General features: G+C 37.7%; 1 protein-coding gene across 1 annotated transcript in view; it reads left to right on the top strand.

Annotated features, from left to right (window-relative positions):
- Positions 1 to 15,659, top strand: part of UGCG (UDP-glucose ceramide glucosyltransferase) — a 38,181-nt gene extending 22,522 nt beyond the window's left edge. Inside the window, exons 3-9 of the mRNA XM_003810861.6 lie at positions 3,174 to 3,276; positions 5,091 to 5,192; positions 6,702 to 6,814; positions 9,813 to 9,991; positions 11,581 to 11,667; positions 12,473 to 12,662; positions 13,111 to 15,659. Coding sequence (XP_003810909.1) covers positions 3,174 to 3,276; positions 5,091 to 5,192; positions 6,702 to 6,814; positions 9,813 to 9,991; positions 11,581 to 11,667; positions 12,473 to 12,662; positions 13,111 to 13,281 — 945 coding nt within the window. The 3' untranslated portion in view covers positions 13,282 to 15,659. The remainder of the gene's footprint in view (positions 1 to 3,173; positions 3,277 to 5,090; positions 5,193 to 6,701; positions 6,815 to 9,812; positions 9,992 to 11,580; positions 11,668 to 12,472; positions 12,663 to 13,110) is intronic.
- Positions 15,660 to 16,986: the final 1,327 nt, after the last annotated feature.

The raw sequence follows: 16,986 nt of genomic DNA, 5'->3' as shown, positions 1-16,986 counted from the left end.
GCCTGTAGTCCCAGCTACTCGGGAGGCTGAGGCAGGAGAATGGCGTGAACCCTGGAGGCCAAGCTTGCAGTGAGCTGAGATAGCGCCACTGCACTCCAGCCTGGGTGACAGAGCGAGACTCCGTCTCAAAAAAAAAAAAAAAAGAAACTATGCTATGTTTGGAAAAACAAGGAACTCTTTAGAGCAAGCCTGGCTGAGCAGCCTCCTATAGTAGGAAAGCTCGTTGTTACTTTTGCCGTTTGAAAAGTCACTTAACCTCTCTAATCATTATTGTGAAGGTCATTGCCTTTTTGGTGGCTCAGCCAAACATTGTTTTGAGAGTCTGGATGGGAGGCTGACTGACACTTTCTGTGACTTAGAGTCAGCTCTTAAGGAAATCTCAGGAGGATGGTAGAAGTAGGGCCCTTTCCATTTTCAGATTTTTATCTGGCCTCTGGAGACCAGGTAACTGTCAAGTTGGTTTCAGTACCTCTTGAGTGGCAATTTTCGTCAGTCATCATTAGAGGTAGATATTGGATAGAATATATAATAACAGCAGTATGTAGGTAGAAAGTATGAGGAAAATATACATTGTTTTCATCATCGACTTAATTATTAAGAAAACATGTTTTTCATTTGACAAAAAATCTTATTAGCTAAACCTTCTTCATTAACCTTAGTCTTGGTTCTTTTGTGATCAACTGCAAATTTCTTTTATTTTTATTTTCCCCGAGACGGAGTTTCACTCTTGTTGCCCAGGCTGGAGTACAGTGGCGCAATCTCGGCTCACTGCGACCTCCCTCCGCCTCCCAGGTTCAGGCGATTCTCCTGCCTCAGCTTCCCAAGTAGCTGTGATTACAGGTGTGTGCCACCATGCCTGCTAATTATTGCATTTTTAGTAGAGACGGGGTTTCACCATGTTGGTCAGGCTGGCCTCGAACTCCTGACCTCAGGTGATCCACCTGCCCTGGCCTCCAAAGTGCTGGGATTACAGGCTTGAGCCACCACGCCTGGCCCACAAATTTTTTTATTGGCAGTTTTTGCTGAGATTATAGGTAGTGGGCAAACAATTGTTATTATGCTCACAGGCACTATAAACATTTTATTTCTACTTTTTACTTGTGTATGCTTATCAGTGGAAGTAAATATAACAGACTTTGTCGTTCTCTTGAGTTAGTTAGCTTTGTTATGTTTTCATGGACATAATTAACCTCCCTTCTGTGCTTAAAAATGTTCGACCAGTTTTATGTTGTCGTCGTTTTGTTTTGTTTTTTGAGATGGAGTCTCACTCTGTCGCCCAGGCTGGAGTGCAGTGGCGTGATCTGGGCTCACTTCAGTCTCTGCCTCCTGGGTTCAAGTGATTCTCCTGCCTCAGCCTCCCAAGTAGCTGGGATTATAGGCGCGTGCCACTACACTTGGCTAATTTTTCGTATTTTTAGGAGAAACAGGGTTTCACCATGTTTCCCAGGCTGGTCTCAAAAACCTGACCTCAAGTGATCCACCAGCCTTGGCTTCCTGAGGTGCTGGGATTACAGGCATGAGCCACCGTGCCTGGCCGTTCAACCAGTTTTAGAAAAGATTTGGTAGGAAATTTCTTCATTGAGTCAACATGAATTTATTACCACTTCTGGGGAAAAAAATCACTACTTAGAATACATATCCTACGAATAATAGAGTAGTATTTTTGTATGTTAAGGACAAATACTTAAAAAATTTAGTTGTTGACTGAGCATGGTGGCTCACGCCTGTAATCCCAGCACTTTGGGAGGCAGAGGCAAGCAGATCCCAAGGTCACAAGTTTGAGACCAGCCCGGCCAATGAAACTCCGTCTCTACTAAAAATACAAAAATTAGCCGGACATGGTGGCGGGCGTCTGTAGTCCCAGCTACTCCTGCTTGGGAGGCTGAGGCAGGAGAATCAATTGAACCTGGGAGGCGGAGGTTGCAGTGAGCTGAGATCATGCCACTGCACTCCAGCCTGGGTGACAGTGAGACTCTGTCTCAAAAAAAAAAAAAAAAATTGAGTTGTTAATGGAAATTTAGGGGTTCAGTTCAGGATTTTATAAATCTGGCTGCATGTCAGATCACCCCAGAGATTCTGACTCAACAGTCTAAAATAGGGTCCAATTCTCTTTTTAAAATAAATGCCCCAGGGTGATTTTTTTTTTTTTTTTTTTTTTGAGGCAGGGTCTCACTCTGTTTCCCAGGCTGAAATGTAGTGGCGCAGTCTTCGGCTCACTGCAGCCTCAACCTCCTGGGCTCAAGCAGTCCTCCCACCTCAGCCTCCCAAGTAGCTGGGACCACAGGCATGCCTCACCATGCCCAGCTAATTTTAAAAATTTTTTGTAGAGACAGGGCCTCGCCTTTTTGCCCAGGCTGCTCTCGAGCACCTAGGCTCAAGCAGTCTTCCCACCTTGACCTCCCAAAGTGCTGGGATTACAGGCATGAGCCACCGTGCCCAGCCCCAGGGTAATTTTGTCACAGCTGGGCAGGTGTTAAGAAATGCCTTTCTTAATTTAACTGTTAAAAATCTAAACATAGCACTGGGCAAAATAAAGTTGTAGGTATTTTCATAGTTACAAGGCTAAGCATGCATTTCAAGATCGTAAATGTCCATTGAAATCAAATTCTGTTTTGTTTCAAAAAGTTATGAAACAAAAAAGGGTAATCTTACTTTGTCCTTTTCATGTGATGAATTTGGAAGGGCCCTTTAAATTTATTATAATGGGATTTTATATGAAATTTGTTGCACCTTCATGAAATAATATTAAGTATAGAGACAAAGCTTCTAGAGAGAGGTTGTGTTTATTTTGCTTCCTTTTGATGTCACTTTTTACTCTGCTAGGCACCCTGTGAGCAGTTAGTAAATCTTCAGTAGTGATGGCCATGGACAAGCTTGAGATCCAGTTAATTCCTAGGAGATTCCTATCTGGGAATGGCAAGACTGCAATTGTGGGCAGTGCCAGTCTCTTCCTTATTTATTCTGCTTGCAGATAGGCTCCTAATTAGAAGCTTCACTCCATTAAAGCAACACTTGTTATCATAAGTGTTTGCATCCATTGTGAATGCTCTCTTTTAAAACTTTGCATAATACAGTTGCTTGTTTTTTCCTGTGCTTTTTGTTCAATCAATACATGCTAGTAAGTGCTTATTTTTTTTAAAGAATTTAATTTACATACAATGCTTTTTGACTAGTATGAAGTGCTCCTTTGTGTACAAGATCATGATGATCCAGCCATTGATGTATGTAAGAAGCTTCTTGGAAAATATCCAAATGTTGATGCTAGATTGTTTATAGGTAAGTAACAAATTTTGTAGTAACCATTTTCCATTGATAGTATTAAGTATCAGTAATCTCTGCATTGAACTGAAGATTAAGGTGTTAGCCATGTTTGTTTTAAACATGTTTGTTGGAGTACTGAAAGGTGTTTACGTCCTTTTGAGAAAAGTTATAAAAACAAAGGTTTTTTCATATCTGAGATGAACAAAATCACACACAAAATAATATTTTTCCCATTAATCAGACATGAGGGTCTGTTATTTTTTGTTTCTTTAATATTTTAAATGTGTGGCCTTTTCTGTATCTTACTGACTATAATTGGAGTGAATGATAGAATTCACTTTTATTACATTACAAGAAGGGTATTTTTCCAAAAGCCTACAGGCTTATTTGAAAGACTTGTAGAGGTGTGTTTGCTATTAATGTTTTTTTTTTTAACATACGGCTGATGTGGTCTCTCTAAAAAACAAGTCGTATAAAATGATATCGGATCTTTGCTATTTGAAGATAGGGCAATGATTTAAATTTTTTATTAGCTTAAAATACAAATTTTAAAATTAATATAAGTGTAGCATGCCTACGAATTAATCAGGACCATTACAGATCTATCAACTCATGGTCAGAGATGCTCATTCTTCACATGTGCTATCTTAAATTATTTACTGTCATATATTTATGGGGTTTTTTTGTTTTTTTTTTCTTTGATACGGATTTTTTGCTCTTATCACCGGGGCTGGAGTGCAATGGCACAATTTCAGCTCAGTGCAACCCCTTCCACCCGGGTTCAAGCGATTCTCCTGTTTCAGCCTCCTGAGCAGCTGGGATCACAGGCGTGCATCACCACGCCCAGCTAATTTTTTTGTATTTTTAGCAGAGACAGGGTTTCACCACGTCAGGCTGGTCTCGAACTGCTGACCTCAGGTGATCCACCTGTCTCGGCCTCCCAAAATGCTGGGATTATAGCCTCCCCAGTAGCTGGGATTACAGTCAGGCGCCACCATGCTCAGCTAATTTTTTTGTATTTTTAATAGAGATGGGGTTTCGCCATGTCATACTGGTCTCGAATTCCTGACCTCAGGTGATCCACCCCCCTCGACCTCCCAAAGTGCTGGGATTACAGGCGTGAGCCCATGGTGCCTGGCCATGTGTGTTTATATTTAATAAACCTTTATTAAATATAATCTCACTGTATTTATGAATTTATACTGTTTTAATTATAGCTTCAAAATAACACCTATAGCTTTTTCCCTTAGGATTATTTTTTAAATTGACAAATAAAATTTGTATATGTTTTTGGTGTACAGCATGATGTTTTGAAATATATATATATGTACACATTGTGGAATAGCTAAATTAAGTTAATTAACATATGCATTACCACACATATTTATTCATGGTGGGAAATCTCTCTTAGCAGTTTTCAAGTAAACAACATGTTGTTATATACTTTCTCATGTACTTATACTTTATTTGTGGTGAGAAATCTACTCTTAGTCATTTTCAAGTATACCATACATTGTTGTTACCTATAGTTGCCATGTTGTACAATTGCCGTTAAATATTGACTCATACTTAACTACTAAGGCAAGGACTTAAGAATTAGAAAAAGTGAAACAGTGAATTTTCAAAGATAAATGATACAGTTTTCCTTTTGAGAATGGACAGTTTTTTCCTAAATATATTATTATGAATAATAATGTTAAATAATATGAAAGTATGTTTATTTTAATTATTAAATATGCAAGTATTTTCATTTCTATCATGTATCTTTATACTATAAAATATTTTTAATGTTGCATAAATCTTTTACTACTGTACCTTTACATTTTTAGGTGGCAAAAAAGTTGGCATTAATCCTAAAATTAATAATTTAATGCCAGGATATGAAGTTGCAAAGTATGATCTTATATGGATTTGTGATAGTGGAATAAGAGGTGAGGTTTTTTTATTATTTATTTTATAAAACTATTAATTTGAAGATAAAATGCTAAAAGCAATCTCAGATACATTCATGAGTTCTTTTTATTTGCCTAAAAGAGTAATTTATTTCATCATCATTTCATGGTAATATGTCCAGTTATGCTTACTAAGATTTTGATTTTTTTAATCCTAAACTAGAATGTTACATGTATTATTAAAATGTTTTCATTTTGAAGAGAAAATTTCAACCATTAAATTAAAAATGGTTGTGGTTCATTATATAATCTGCAAGCTTTCCCATGGGTGTAACTTTTCCCTTGTTTGCCTGACACTTATCTTTAATGTGTTTCGGCTTGCGTAATACACCGTCTCACAAAGGGACAGAAATTAATAGGTGCATATTTTACTAAAACACATACACTTATCGGACTATACACATGACTTTTTACTTAAATGATTTTAGCAAGAAGCCTTTCATATACTGAAATTATAACTTGCATTTTTGAACACTCATAATAGTTTCAGTGTTCTATAATATTTTCTTATATTCTAATTGCCTTAAGTTTCTCAACCCCAATACTGTTTACATTTTGGGCTTTGTTGTGGGAGCTGTCTTGTAGGATGTTTAGCAGCATCCCTGGTATCTATCATGAGATGCCAGTAGTACCCCCTTCTCAGTAGTAAAAGCAAAAATATCTTCAGATGTTGCCAGATGTCCCCTGTGGGGCAGAATTGCCCCCAGTTGAGAAGCACTGACCTAGAATGAGTATTTAAGGTCCAAATACAACTTTTCTTTTTACAGTAGATTTAGTTCTTAAAGACTTGGAGGAAATGAAAAATAAGGTCATGTAAAAATGATATGAGATGTTTGCTAAAAGATTGGGCAATAATTTAAATTTTTTATTAGCTTAAAATGCAAATTAGAAAATGAACATAAATGTTGCACTCCTATGAGTTAATCAGGACCACTACAAATCTATCAGCTGGTCAGAGATGATGTTCATTCTTCATATTTGCTATCTTAAATTATTTACTATCATATGTTTTTCAGTGTACAGATCTCTGTTCAATATAATCACGTTCCATTCCTGTGTGGAAATCTGATACTCACAGAGAAAATAGTCTCATTTCCTATGGTTGGAGAGTAGAGAAGCCAGCACGAGAACTGAGGTCCTTTAGCCTCTGCTCCTGAGCCTTTTCCACTAGGACAGATTGTCCTCATTCCAAATTAGAAGTTCCAACAGGGGGTAACTTTTTCAAAGTATATTCTGCCTCTGGTACATAGTAGGTATATACTGGGCTAAAAAATGTATAAATTAGCTTTCGAGAATTAGGCCCTTTTGAAATTTTGTATTCTCCTCAGAAAGGTGGTTGAGATTCATTTTATTAGATCCATATGTTTAAAATAATGTATTTTATTAAGAATGTAATAACAATTCACAAAATATATTTTATATTAATGGGCATTCTACTAAAAACAAATTTTCTTTTCTCCCCCTCTCTGCCTTTTTTTTAAATTGTAGTAATTCCAGATACGCTTACTGATATGGTGAATCAAATGACAGAAAAAGTAGGCTTGGTTCACGGGCTGCCTTACGTAGCAGACAGACAGGGCTTTGCTGCCACCTTAGAGCAGGTGAGTATGGTGGTTATAAATCATGTTCATGGTATCAGACCCCTCATTTCCCAGAAGCTTGAGACTATGGGAGCTGGAATTAGGTATCTCAAGTTAACTGTATTAAGTCCATTTGGGAACCTGCTGTGTTCTAGAAGCCCTGAGTTGAGAGCAGCTGTTTTCATTAGTGAGGAAATTCTTGGGACCCTGACTGTACCCTGGCAGTGAACAGCTGTGCGCAGGAAATGCCTGCGGTCTTATTGCCAGCTGAACACAGTCTAACCTCTTGCCTTGTAGTATTCACTTCCTGTTCTAGAGTTCAGTTCTTTATATTGTTCTTTCAAACATTCGATCTGAAAAGAACCGCTGGCCCCCTCCCCCCCAGCCTTTTTTTTTTTTTTTTTTTTTTTTTTTTGAGACAGAGCCTTGCTCTGTTGCCCAGGGTGGAGTGCAGTGGCACGATCTCGGCTCACTGCAACCTCCACTTCCCAGGTTCAAACAATTCTTCTGCCTCAGCCTCCCAAGTAGCTGGGATTTCAGGTGTGCTACCACACCTGGCTAACTTTTGTATTTTTAGTAGAAATGGGGTTTCACCGTGTTGGCCAGGCCGGCCTCAAACTCCTGACCTCAAGTGATCCGCCTGCCTCAGCCTCCCAAAGTGCTGAGATTACGGGCATGAGCCACTGCGCCCAGCCCTCAAAAGAACCTTTTTAAAATATCACAAAGTATTTCAAATATACAGAAAAGAAAATGTATTCATACAAGTCCTTATAAAACCTATTTGATGTCCTTTTAAAACATATTTCTAATAATTACCTGAGAAACTTATGTTTTCATTTTATTTTTTCTCCAACTTAGAAATAGTAACATCCATAGGAAACTATAAATAATGGAAAAGTATAAGATGCAAAAAAACAAAAACCAACAACCTAGAACCCTAACAATTACAGGAAGTTTATGGGTTTTTTTTGTTTTTTTTTTGTTTTGTTTTTTTTTGAGATGGAGTCTCGCTCTGTCCCCGAGGCTGGAGTGCAGTGGCGCAATCTCGGCTCACTGCAAGCTCTGCCTCCTGGGTTCACGCCATTCTCCTGCCTCAGCCTCCTGAGTAGCTGGGACTACAGGTGCCCGCCACCATGCCTGGCTAATGTTTTGTATTTTTGATAGAGACAGGTTTTCACCGTGTTAGCCAGGATGGTCTCGATCTCCTGACCTCGTGATCCACCCTCCTCGGCCTCCCAAAGTGCTGGGATTACAGGCGTGAGCCACCATGCCCGGCCGGAAGTTTCTGTTTTTAAAAATAAACATTGTATCATTTGGACACTTTGGAGTCTTTATTTCCCCCACCGCCCCCTTCTGGGCCCTTTAGAAAACATTGTTGAGATAGTATTCTAAAAATAATCTGTATCTTATTTTTGTGACTTTGTAAGCTTTTCCCGTATAGCTTTTCATAAAAGTAATTTTTATTGGCTGTATCATAGGCCATCGTATGTGTGTCCTATGCTTGAGTTAATCATTCCTGTACTGTTAAACATTTGGGAGGAAAAATTTGTTGTAATGTTATAAGGACAGATATGTGATTTCAGTCTTTAAATATGTCAACTTGCTCTTAAGCATATCTGCATTTATATTCTTTTGAATTGCAGTCTTATGATTGCCACATATCTGAAGGGGTAAAGGTACATTGTGGGAACTTGCATCTGGCCTTTGGCAGTTTGAACCATGAGCTCTTTCTTAATATTGCCTGTAAATATATTTGTCCTACTGCAAGAAATTGTTAGTCTTAAATACCAGAATTTTAGTTTAGAAAAAGAAACTGAGTAGCCACTTTAAAATAAAATACAATGTATTCTAATATACCAAATTGTATTTTTGTCTTAGAAATATCCAAATTGATACAGATGTCAATAACATCTCCGTGATGTATATGTCAATAAACATCTCCCAGAATACACCCATTGCCTTAGTGTAGGTTTAATCTCTGGAAGTCACTCTGCCATACTTAGAATTAATCATTCTCAACTGTAAAGAGCACATTCAGCTCAGTGACTAACATCTCATTCCTAAGACCTCAATAACTACTAAGGAATTAAGATATGTGCCTCTGTTCTTAGAAGTCAGGTTCAGTTCAGTCCCACAAACACTAGGGCTTCACTGGAGTCTGGGTTCAGGGTAGGTAGCAAGAATCATAATCATAATTGCCCCTTAGAATTCTCTTGCTCTGCACTGTGTGTGTAACTCCTAAGAAAGATCACTACTCTTTATTTCAGGCTAATTAGAAAAGGCAACATATCTGAGATGTAAATAATAAATAGGATTTTATGTCTGCTAAGTAGGGTAATAACAGTCCTTTTCTACCATTGATTTATCAGCTTATATATCTTATGACTTCAGAGTATATGCAGAGAAATGGCAGTAGGGGATGAGAGAATTTTAGTATCCCCGTTATGAAAAATACATTGAAAAAAATGGAGAAATTGGGAAGAATCTTAGTGACTAAGGGAGAGGGAGCAGCTAGCTACAAAAGGATGCAAGAAAAGGAATTAAGAAATAGGATTGTGTCCCCTCCCCACCCCCCACCCCCCCAAAAAATAGGATTGTCCCAAAGGTTGATATACCTATGGGTGGTGTGTGTATGCATGCATGTATATATACACACATATACGTAACATACAAATATGTATATTGATCCCAGTAAAGTAGATGTGTGTGTATATTTACATGAACACCCTAAAAACAAGATACATTGAATATTTGTTAATATTTTATATATCAATGAGTGATATTTTTACCTTATTTTGTATCTAAATTAAGTTTTATTTGGATGCATTTTTAGCTTACTAACTGTGCTTGCTCTATGAAAGCAATATTGTCTACCACTTTTTATTCAGGTAGTCTACATAAGAATAATAGGATATTCACTCAATCATACTTATAAAAAAACCATTGGGAAAAACAGTTCGTAAACACCATGCTTTTAACATGAAATTCTAATCATACACGTTTGTGGTTTTTTGGGCAGGTATATTTTGGAACTTCACATCCAAGATACTATATCTCTGCCAATGTAACTGGTTTCAAATGTGTGACAGGAATGTCTTGTTTAATGAGAAAAGATGTGTTGGATCAAGCAGGAGGACTTATAGCTTTTGCTCAGTACATTGCCGAAGATTACTTTATGGCCAAAGCGATAGCTGACCGGTAAGACAACTAAATGAAGCCATAGTATTTTTATTACCTAACTTCTGTTGGTTTATTCTTTTTGTTCAACCTATAGATTAGGGCTTTTTAATTTAATTTTATTTTTTTTGCTAGTAAGTACAGAATAGGTCAATAATTTTATTATTTTGTTTGTTTTTGAGACAGAGTCTTGCTCTGTCACCCAGGCTGGAGTGCAGTGGCGCGATCTTGGCTCACTGTAGCCTCTGCCTCCCGGGTTCAGGTGATTCTCATGCCTCAGCCACCAGAGCACCTGGGACTACAGGCATGTACCACCATGCACACTAATTTTTGTATTTTTAGTAGAGATGGGGTTTCTTCATGTTGGCCAGGCTGGTCTTGAACTCCTGAACTCAAGTGATCTGCCCACCTCGGCCTCCTAAAGTGCTGGGATTACAGGTATGAGCCACCACGCCCAGCAGATCAATAATTTTAGAGAGTAATTCATATTCTAATTATAGAATTGTAGATATGTACTAATGAAGAAAGTAAATGTTCTGATTCCTCTACATTTTTCAAATTAATGTGTTTTAAAGTGATTAAAAGTAAGTTTCTCTGTGTTTAGAATTTTTACTATATAGATACAAATTTCTGTGTTTTAGAAGAATTAAAACTATCAGTGCAGTCATAAACTAGTAGGTGAAAATTTAAAGACTATCATTTCAAAATTTGAAATTTGTCAGTGAATTATATGATACTTTGCTAAGAAGCCACTGAAAGATTCATATGACTGACTTAGCATTTCTCTATCACAAAATACTTGTTTTGTTTTGGTTTTTTTTTTTTTTGAGACAGTCTCGCCCTGACACCCAGGCTGGAGTGCAGTGGCGCAATCTCGGCTCACTGCAATCTCCGCCTCCTAGGTTCAAACGATTCTCCTGCCTCAGCCTCCCAAGTAGCTAGGATTATAGGCGCCCGCCGCCACGCTCAGCTACTTTTTTTTGTATGTTAGTAGAGGCGGGGTTTCACCATGTTGGCCAGGCTAGTCTTGAACTCCTGACCTCGTGATCCGCCCCCCTCAGCCTCCCAAAGTGCTGGGATTACAGGCATGTGCCACTGCACCCAGCCTAAAATACTTGTTTTTAAAGGAGATCACTGCCTTGTGTGAGAATTCTTTTAAATTTTTTAAAAACTGAAGTGTGTTTTAAATACAAATTCTGTCATGATTGTGTTCATGTGGTTCATGGTTTCCTAGTGTCTCCCATGAGATCCATAATGCCACTTTCTGTTTACATGTCTTCTTGTTTGGTTAGTAGTCATCAGAGACTAATCTATTAAATATGGAGCCCTCTCCATTTTTTTTCAAAATGACTGCATTTTAAGTTTCTTAAATTGTAAAGTAAGGTGGGTACAGTTTCTTCTAGTTCTTAGATGGTGCTGTCACGGGCCAGCATAATTGCTAAAACATCCATACGTATGGTAGACCTTAAGTCATGTGCTAATCATGAAAGCTGGGCTCACCCTGAATACCGGCAGTTACCTGGTCTTTATAGTGATTACTGAATGCATAACCAGTTACGCTTGCATGTGTTCATCATCATAACTTATTTTCTAATTATCTTAATTTTCAGAGGTTGGAGGTTTGCAATGTCCACTCAAGTTGCAATGCAAAACTCTGGCTCATATTCAATTTCTCAGTTTCAATCCAGAATGATCAGGTAAATCAACTGTTTTCTTTTTATACTTCGTTAAAAGGAAAGTGGGGTGGGGGGTGGTAATTTTTACAGGTTTAATGTAGTTAAATGAATGTACCTAAAGGTTGAAGATTTTTGTTTAGTTGCAGAAAATAGAGTTTAACGTCTGTGTTTAAGATAAATTTAATGTCTAAATGTATTTTATTTGCTGTGTAACACTGAAAGCACTCAATAGAGAAATGTTGAGACTGAATTTTTTAATATGCTGATCTTTATTTTCTAACTTTCTGTGCTGATTAAATTTTATTATCTGTATTCATCAGAGCGTAGGCCATACAAATGAATTTAAAGACATTTTTCTTTGACATCCTAGACAAAAATAGAAAAGAGAGTCATTAAAAAAAATTTTTAGGTTGTGTGTGGTGGCTCACACCTGTAATCCCAGCGCTTTGGGAGGCCAAGGGGAGAGGACTGCTTGAGCCCAGGAGTTTGAGACCAGCCTGGGCAAAATGGTGAAACCCTGTCTCTACAAAAAATGCAAAAATTAGCCAGGTGTGGTGGCGTGTACACCTGTGGTCCCAGCTACTTGGTGGGATGAGGTGGGAAGATCGCTTGAGCCTGGGAGATTGAAGCTACAGTGAGTGCCACTGCACTCCAGCCTGGGTGACAGAGCAGAACCCCGTCTCAAGTAAAAAAAAAAACAAAAAAAGTTTAAAGAGAATGGTCTTTCTATCACAAGGTAAAAAAATTGATTACTTGAGGGGAAAAAAAAAGGATTCGTCTTGTAGCCAGGATATTGTTTTAAAGAAAATCCTTTTTGTTTTTCCAGGTGGACCAAACTACGAATTAACATGCTTCCTGCTACAATAATTTGTGAGCCAATTTCAGAATGCTTTGTTGCCAGTTTAATTATTGGATGGGCAGCCCACCATGTATTCAGATGGGATATTATGGTATTTTTCATGTGTCATTGCCTGGCATGGTTTATATTTGACTACATTCAACTCAGGGGTGTCCAGGTATGTGGATAGGCATGAAAAGGTTGGCAGTCCCTTGGTGGAACCAGAACTATTTCAATTTAGAAAAAGTTGAAGGAAATGTATCTGAGCCATCCTTCAGCTTCCCATTGTAGGTTAGTCTCAGGTTTGAACATTACTTTCTCTAGTGGAATGTTGACGCAAAACTTAAGTTAATTTGCAACTTTCTATTGGTTATATAATCAAACATGAAGTTAATTAAATCAGTGAGTATTCAAACTAATAATACATTAAGATAGCAGTTATTTTAATGCTTCATTAACAATTAGCATTTTCTTGAACGGTATAACATGGCAGTTAAATTACATAAGGAAGCAGACTTGATTTTACATAGTATACTTAGAAAAGTGAAATCCAAGAATTTAATTTTTTAACCTTGTCTTTAGTTTGACAGTGAGGGAAATTAAAAAAATTTTTTTTCCATTCCTAGGGTGGCACACTGTGTTTTTCAAAACTTGATTATGCAGTCGCCTGGTTCATCCGCGAATCCATGACAATATACATTTTTTTGTCTGCATTATGGGACCCAACTATAAGCTGGAGAACTGGTCGCTACAGATTACGCTGTGGGGGTACAGCAGAGGAAATCCTAGATGTATAACTACAGCTTTGTGACTGTATATAAAGGAAAAAAGAGAAGTATTATAAATTATGTTTATATAAATGCTTTTAAAAATCTACCTTCTGTAGTTTTATCACATGTATGTTTTGGTATCTGTTCTTTAATTTATTTTTGCATGGCACTTGCATCTGTGAAAAAAAAAAAAAAAACACATCTGTAGTCTTGGCCAAACGATACACTTTATTTTGTGGAAGTAGAGAATCAAGAGAATTGGTTCTAGGAACCTGGGTTTGTTCATCATTGTTGTTTATTTTTTTAAAATAAATAAATAAATATATATATAGATGCTCTGCAACAAACTCTGTGACAGTATCCTTCAGTAGAGAAAGTTTCTTATTTGTGAGTACACTCTTTTAGAACATTTACGGGTGGCAGCAGCTTTGCTTTAGAGTTTAGAAGATAATGGAATGACTATTCATGTCCAAAGTGAATGGTTTTGTGCAGTGAACAACACATGGCGAGGTACTAACTGAGAAACTTTTTCATGCTTTATGCCTACCTCTTGTAGTTGTTGCAGAGCAAATATAAATTGTAATAAGATAGCTAGGCCTTGCAGAAACAAACAGAAAAACTTAAAAAAAAATGATATAAGAGCTGGAGTCTAGTATTTATATGAATCTGTGAGAGAGAATTTTTTTGGTCTCACTGCAATGAACCAAAAGCGGCTGAGTTTGGTTTTTAATTGTAGCCATGTATTGAAGGCATCTTTTTGACCAACTCTTGTTGGTTCTGTCTTGAACCATTGTTAATCACTGTGCTGTAATTAGTATAGCTAAATCTTTTCCTTCCTTGCTCCTCCCCCAGCCCACCCCGTCTTCCCTTAACATTTTTTCAGGGGGGGTTGGGAGTGGTTTCGTTTTAGTGTGAGTGGATGTTTTGATAGTTGTTAGGAAAAAATGCATTTCAGACACATTTCACACATGAGCTATTTTCTTACACAGTATGTCTTATTGTTAATAAGAATGTAATTTCATGATACAAGTATTTAATATCTTTTTTAAGTCAGTAAATATTCTAGCCATCAATAAATTGCAGTAGAGTATTAAGAGGGGACAGGATGAGTTTACTCTTAAAATTAATCAGTATCAAACTAAGTCTACTGTGTGTGTTTTTTTTTTGTTTTTGTTTGTTTACTATATAGTAAGTCTAGTCTTATTTAAATTGGATTTTTGTATTCCAGTTTATATGACAAAATAGACTACATCAGCGCTGGTTGTAAATGCATGCTGTACCTCACTGTTTTCTCCCCATCATGCCGCTAAACTTGCTCGCCAGGTTGTGCTTAACTTGTGGTGAACTGGACTTGATTTTGTTTTGTTTTGTTTTTTTTTAAAAAAAACAAAAATGTAAGGGACAGTGCATAAGCCTTTTCTTTGTTAAGTAGTGGTGTTTTGCTTTTTATTCAGGATTGGATGGCATGTTGTCCACAGGAATGCCTACTGCAGGGCTAACACTGGCAATATGGCAGCTTTAAATTCTGAGTTACTACAGTCTCCATGTCAAAGCATAATGTGTAGCATATCAGCAATAACTACATATTTATAGAAAACACTTTTTCACTTTACTGAGCCAATTCATTTAATTGTCAAATGTCTATATCCATGGTTTAAATGGCAACATATCTATAAGTATGTATACACATTATATTTAAGCTTTTCTCTGGGCCAAACTGCTTCATCCTTTTTTCTTTCTTTCTCTTTTTTTTTTTTTTTTTTTTTTTTTAGCCTTATGATGAATTTGTTTGAAGGGCATTTTCTTTATGAACAAAGGCTTGGATGCATATTCCTTTCTTTCTGTGAATGGGTATTGTTCCCTGAGGAAAGTTGCACAGTGAAAACCAGTCTGGTTGTGATCCACTACATGTTTTGTTTTTAATCACTATTACCTGAGTTGAACTTTGCTCACCATGTTTGTACTTGTTGGTCTGTTTAATGAAGTTTGGTTGATGCCATCCTTTGCACTGCCGAAGCGTAATCTTGTGTATTACTTAGCTTTCTGCTGATCTCAGTATGGACAGTGTAACAACAAAACCAAAATGGCTGGACAGACTTCTTGTGTTTTGTAAATATAAACTAGGACGGTTCTGTAGGTTTGTTCAGTGTGCTAGTGGAGTATTTCCTTAATGTAAAACTTCACTTAACAGAGAGATTCTTTGTTTAGCAAGCTTGGAGTGATGATAAAATGGTAAGAAATAATATAAATGTTGAAGAAAGCATCACAACAGAACTATAGGAGTCTAAATTTAATAAATCTTTTAAAAAACCAGTGTCTAGAATATATACCATGTTTTATTATTTAAAATCATTGTCTTAAATTTTTGTTCAAAAAATAAAAATTTGAATACAATCAAAACGTTAGCAATAGTGTATTTTTGGTTCTTCTGTATTTTTGTAAGTAGCATGTTCCACCATTCACATCAGAATTATTAGAAGAGTTCTGTCAAGTATTCCTTTTGAAATCTTCCTTTTACCTGAGCCGTAGGTAAAATAAATAAGGACATAGGCAGTCCTGTGACTTAAGTATGGCTTTTCTACATTGGTTGCCTGTTAAAATCACCTGGAGAACTTGTAAAAAAAAAAAAAAAATACACAACACACACCCTGGGCCCTGTACACAACACACACACACCCCCTGGGCCCTGTACACAACACATAACACAACACACACACACATGCACACACACCCCCTGGGCCCTGCCCACATAGATTTTGGTGTAAGCATTCTGGGTGAGGCCTGAGCTCTTCTACCCGTGATTCTTCTGTGAGAATGACTGGCTCGTAATGACCTTTAGGAAAGAGCCAGTGGTCCTTTGGGCCCCTCTCCCCCCGGGCTCACAGCTTGAACTCAGCCTTTTAGATCTTACCACTCTAATGGCTAGAAAAGGTAAATCCAAAGGAAGGAATGGAGTGGCATTATTACTTGAGACCCAGATGGGAGATGGACCTTACATACTTTCCAAGGCCAGGTCCCTCCCAAGCTGGAGGCCTTTACAGGCCTGTTTTACCACCATCCCATGAGAAAAGAATGTTCTTAACTGGAGAACAAATACGGGGTAGAAAGAATCCGCTCTCAGCTGATATTTTTGTCTCTCCATAGTTCCTATGTTGAAACCTAATCCCCAATGTGAGGAGGGTCTTTCAAGGTGAGGCCTTTGGTAGGTGATCAGAGCCCTCAGGATGGGATTGATGCTTATAAAGGAAACCCCAGAGAGCTTTCTTGCCTCTTCCGCCATGTGAGGATACGGCAAAAAGGTGACCAGCTATGAACCAGAAAGTCAGCTTTTACTAGCCACTGAATCTGCCAGGGCCTTGATCTTAAACATTCCAGCCTCCGAAACTGAGAAAGTTTTGTTGTTTATAACCCACCCAGTCTATGGTATTCTGTTATCGGAGCCGTAAGAAACTAAGACACAGTCTAAAAGGGATCTGGCCCAGTAAACAAACATTCCTTCTCATTTGTGTACTTCTAACCCTACAGTTTAAGAAATGATCAACACAAAGTTGAGTATGTCTTAGAATTTCATAGCTAGGTGGATCTTGAGGATCCCTCACCCTTATTTTAGAATGAAGAAGCTGAGACACCCACGGTGAGAGCTGTGATCATAGGGTTAGGTAGGCATGGTGCTGGTGGCAGAGCTGGGAGTAGCCCCTCTATCTGGTCCCAGTGTGGTATATTTCTCCGCTG

Source organism: Pan paniscus, chromosome 11 (assembly GCF_029289425.2).
Source record: "Pan paniscus chromosome 11, NHGRI_mPanPan1-v2.0_pri, whole genome shotgun sequence".
Lineage (NCBI taxonomy): Eukaryota > Metazoa > Chordata > Mammalia > Primates > Hominidae > Pan > Pan paniscus.
This window is presented reverse-complemented; position numbering and strand designations above follow the sequence as displayed.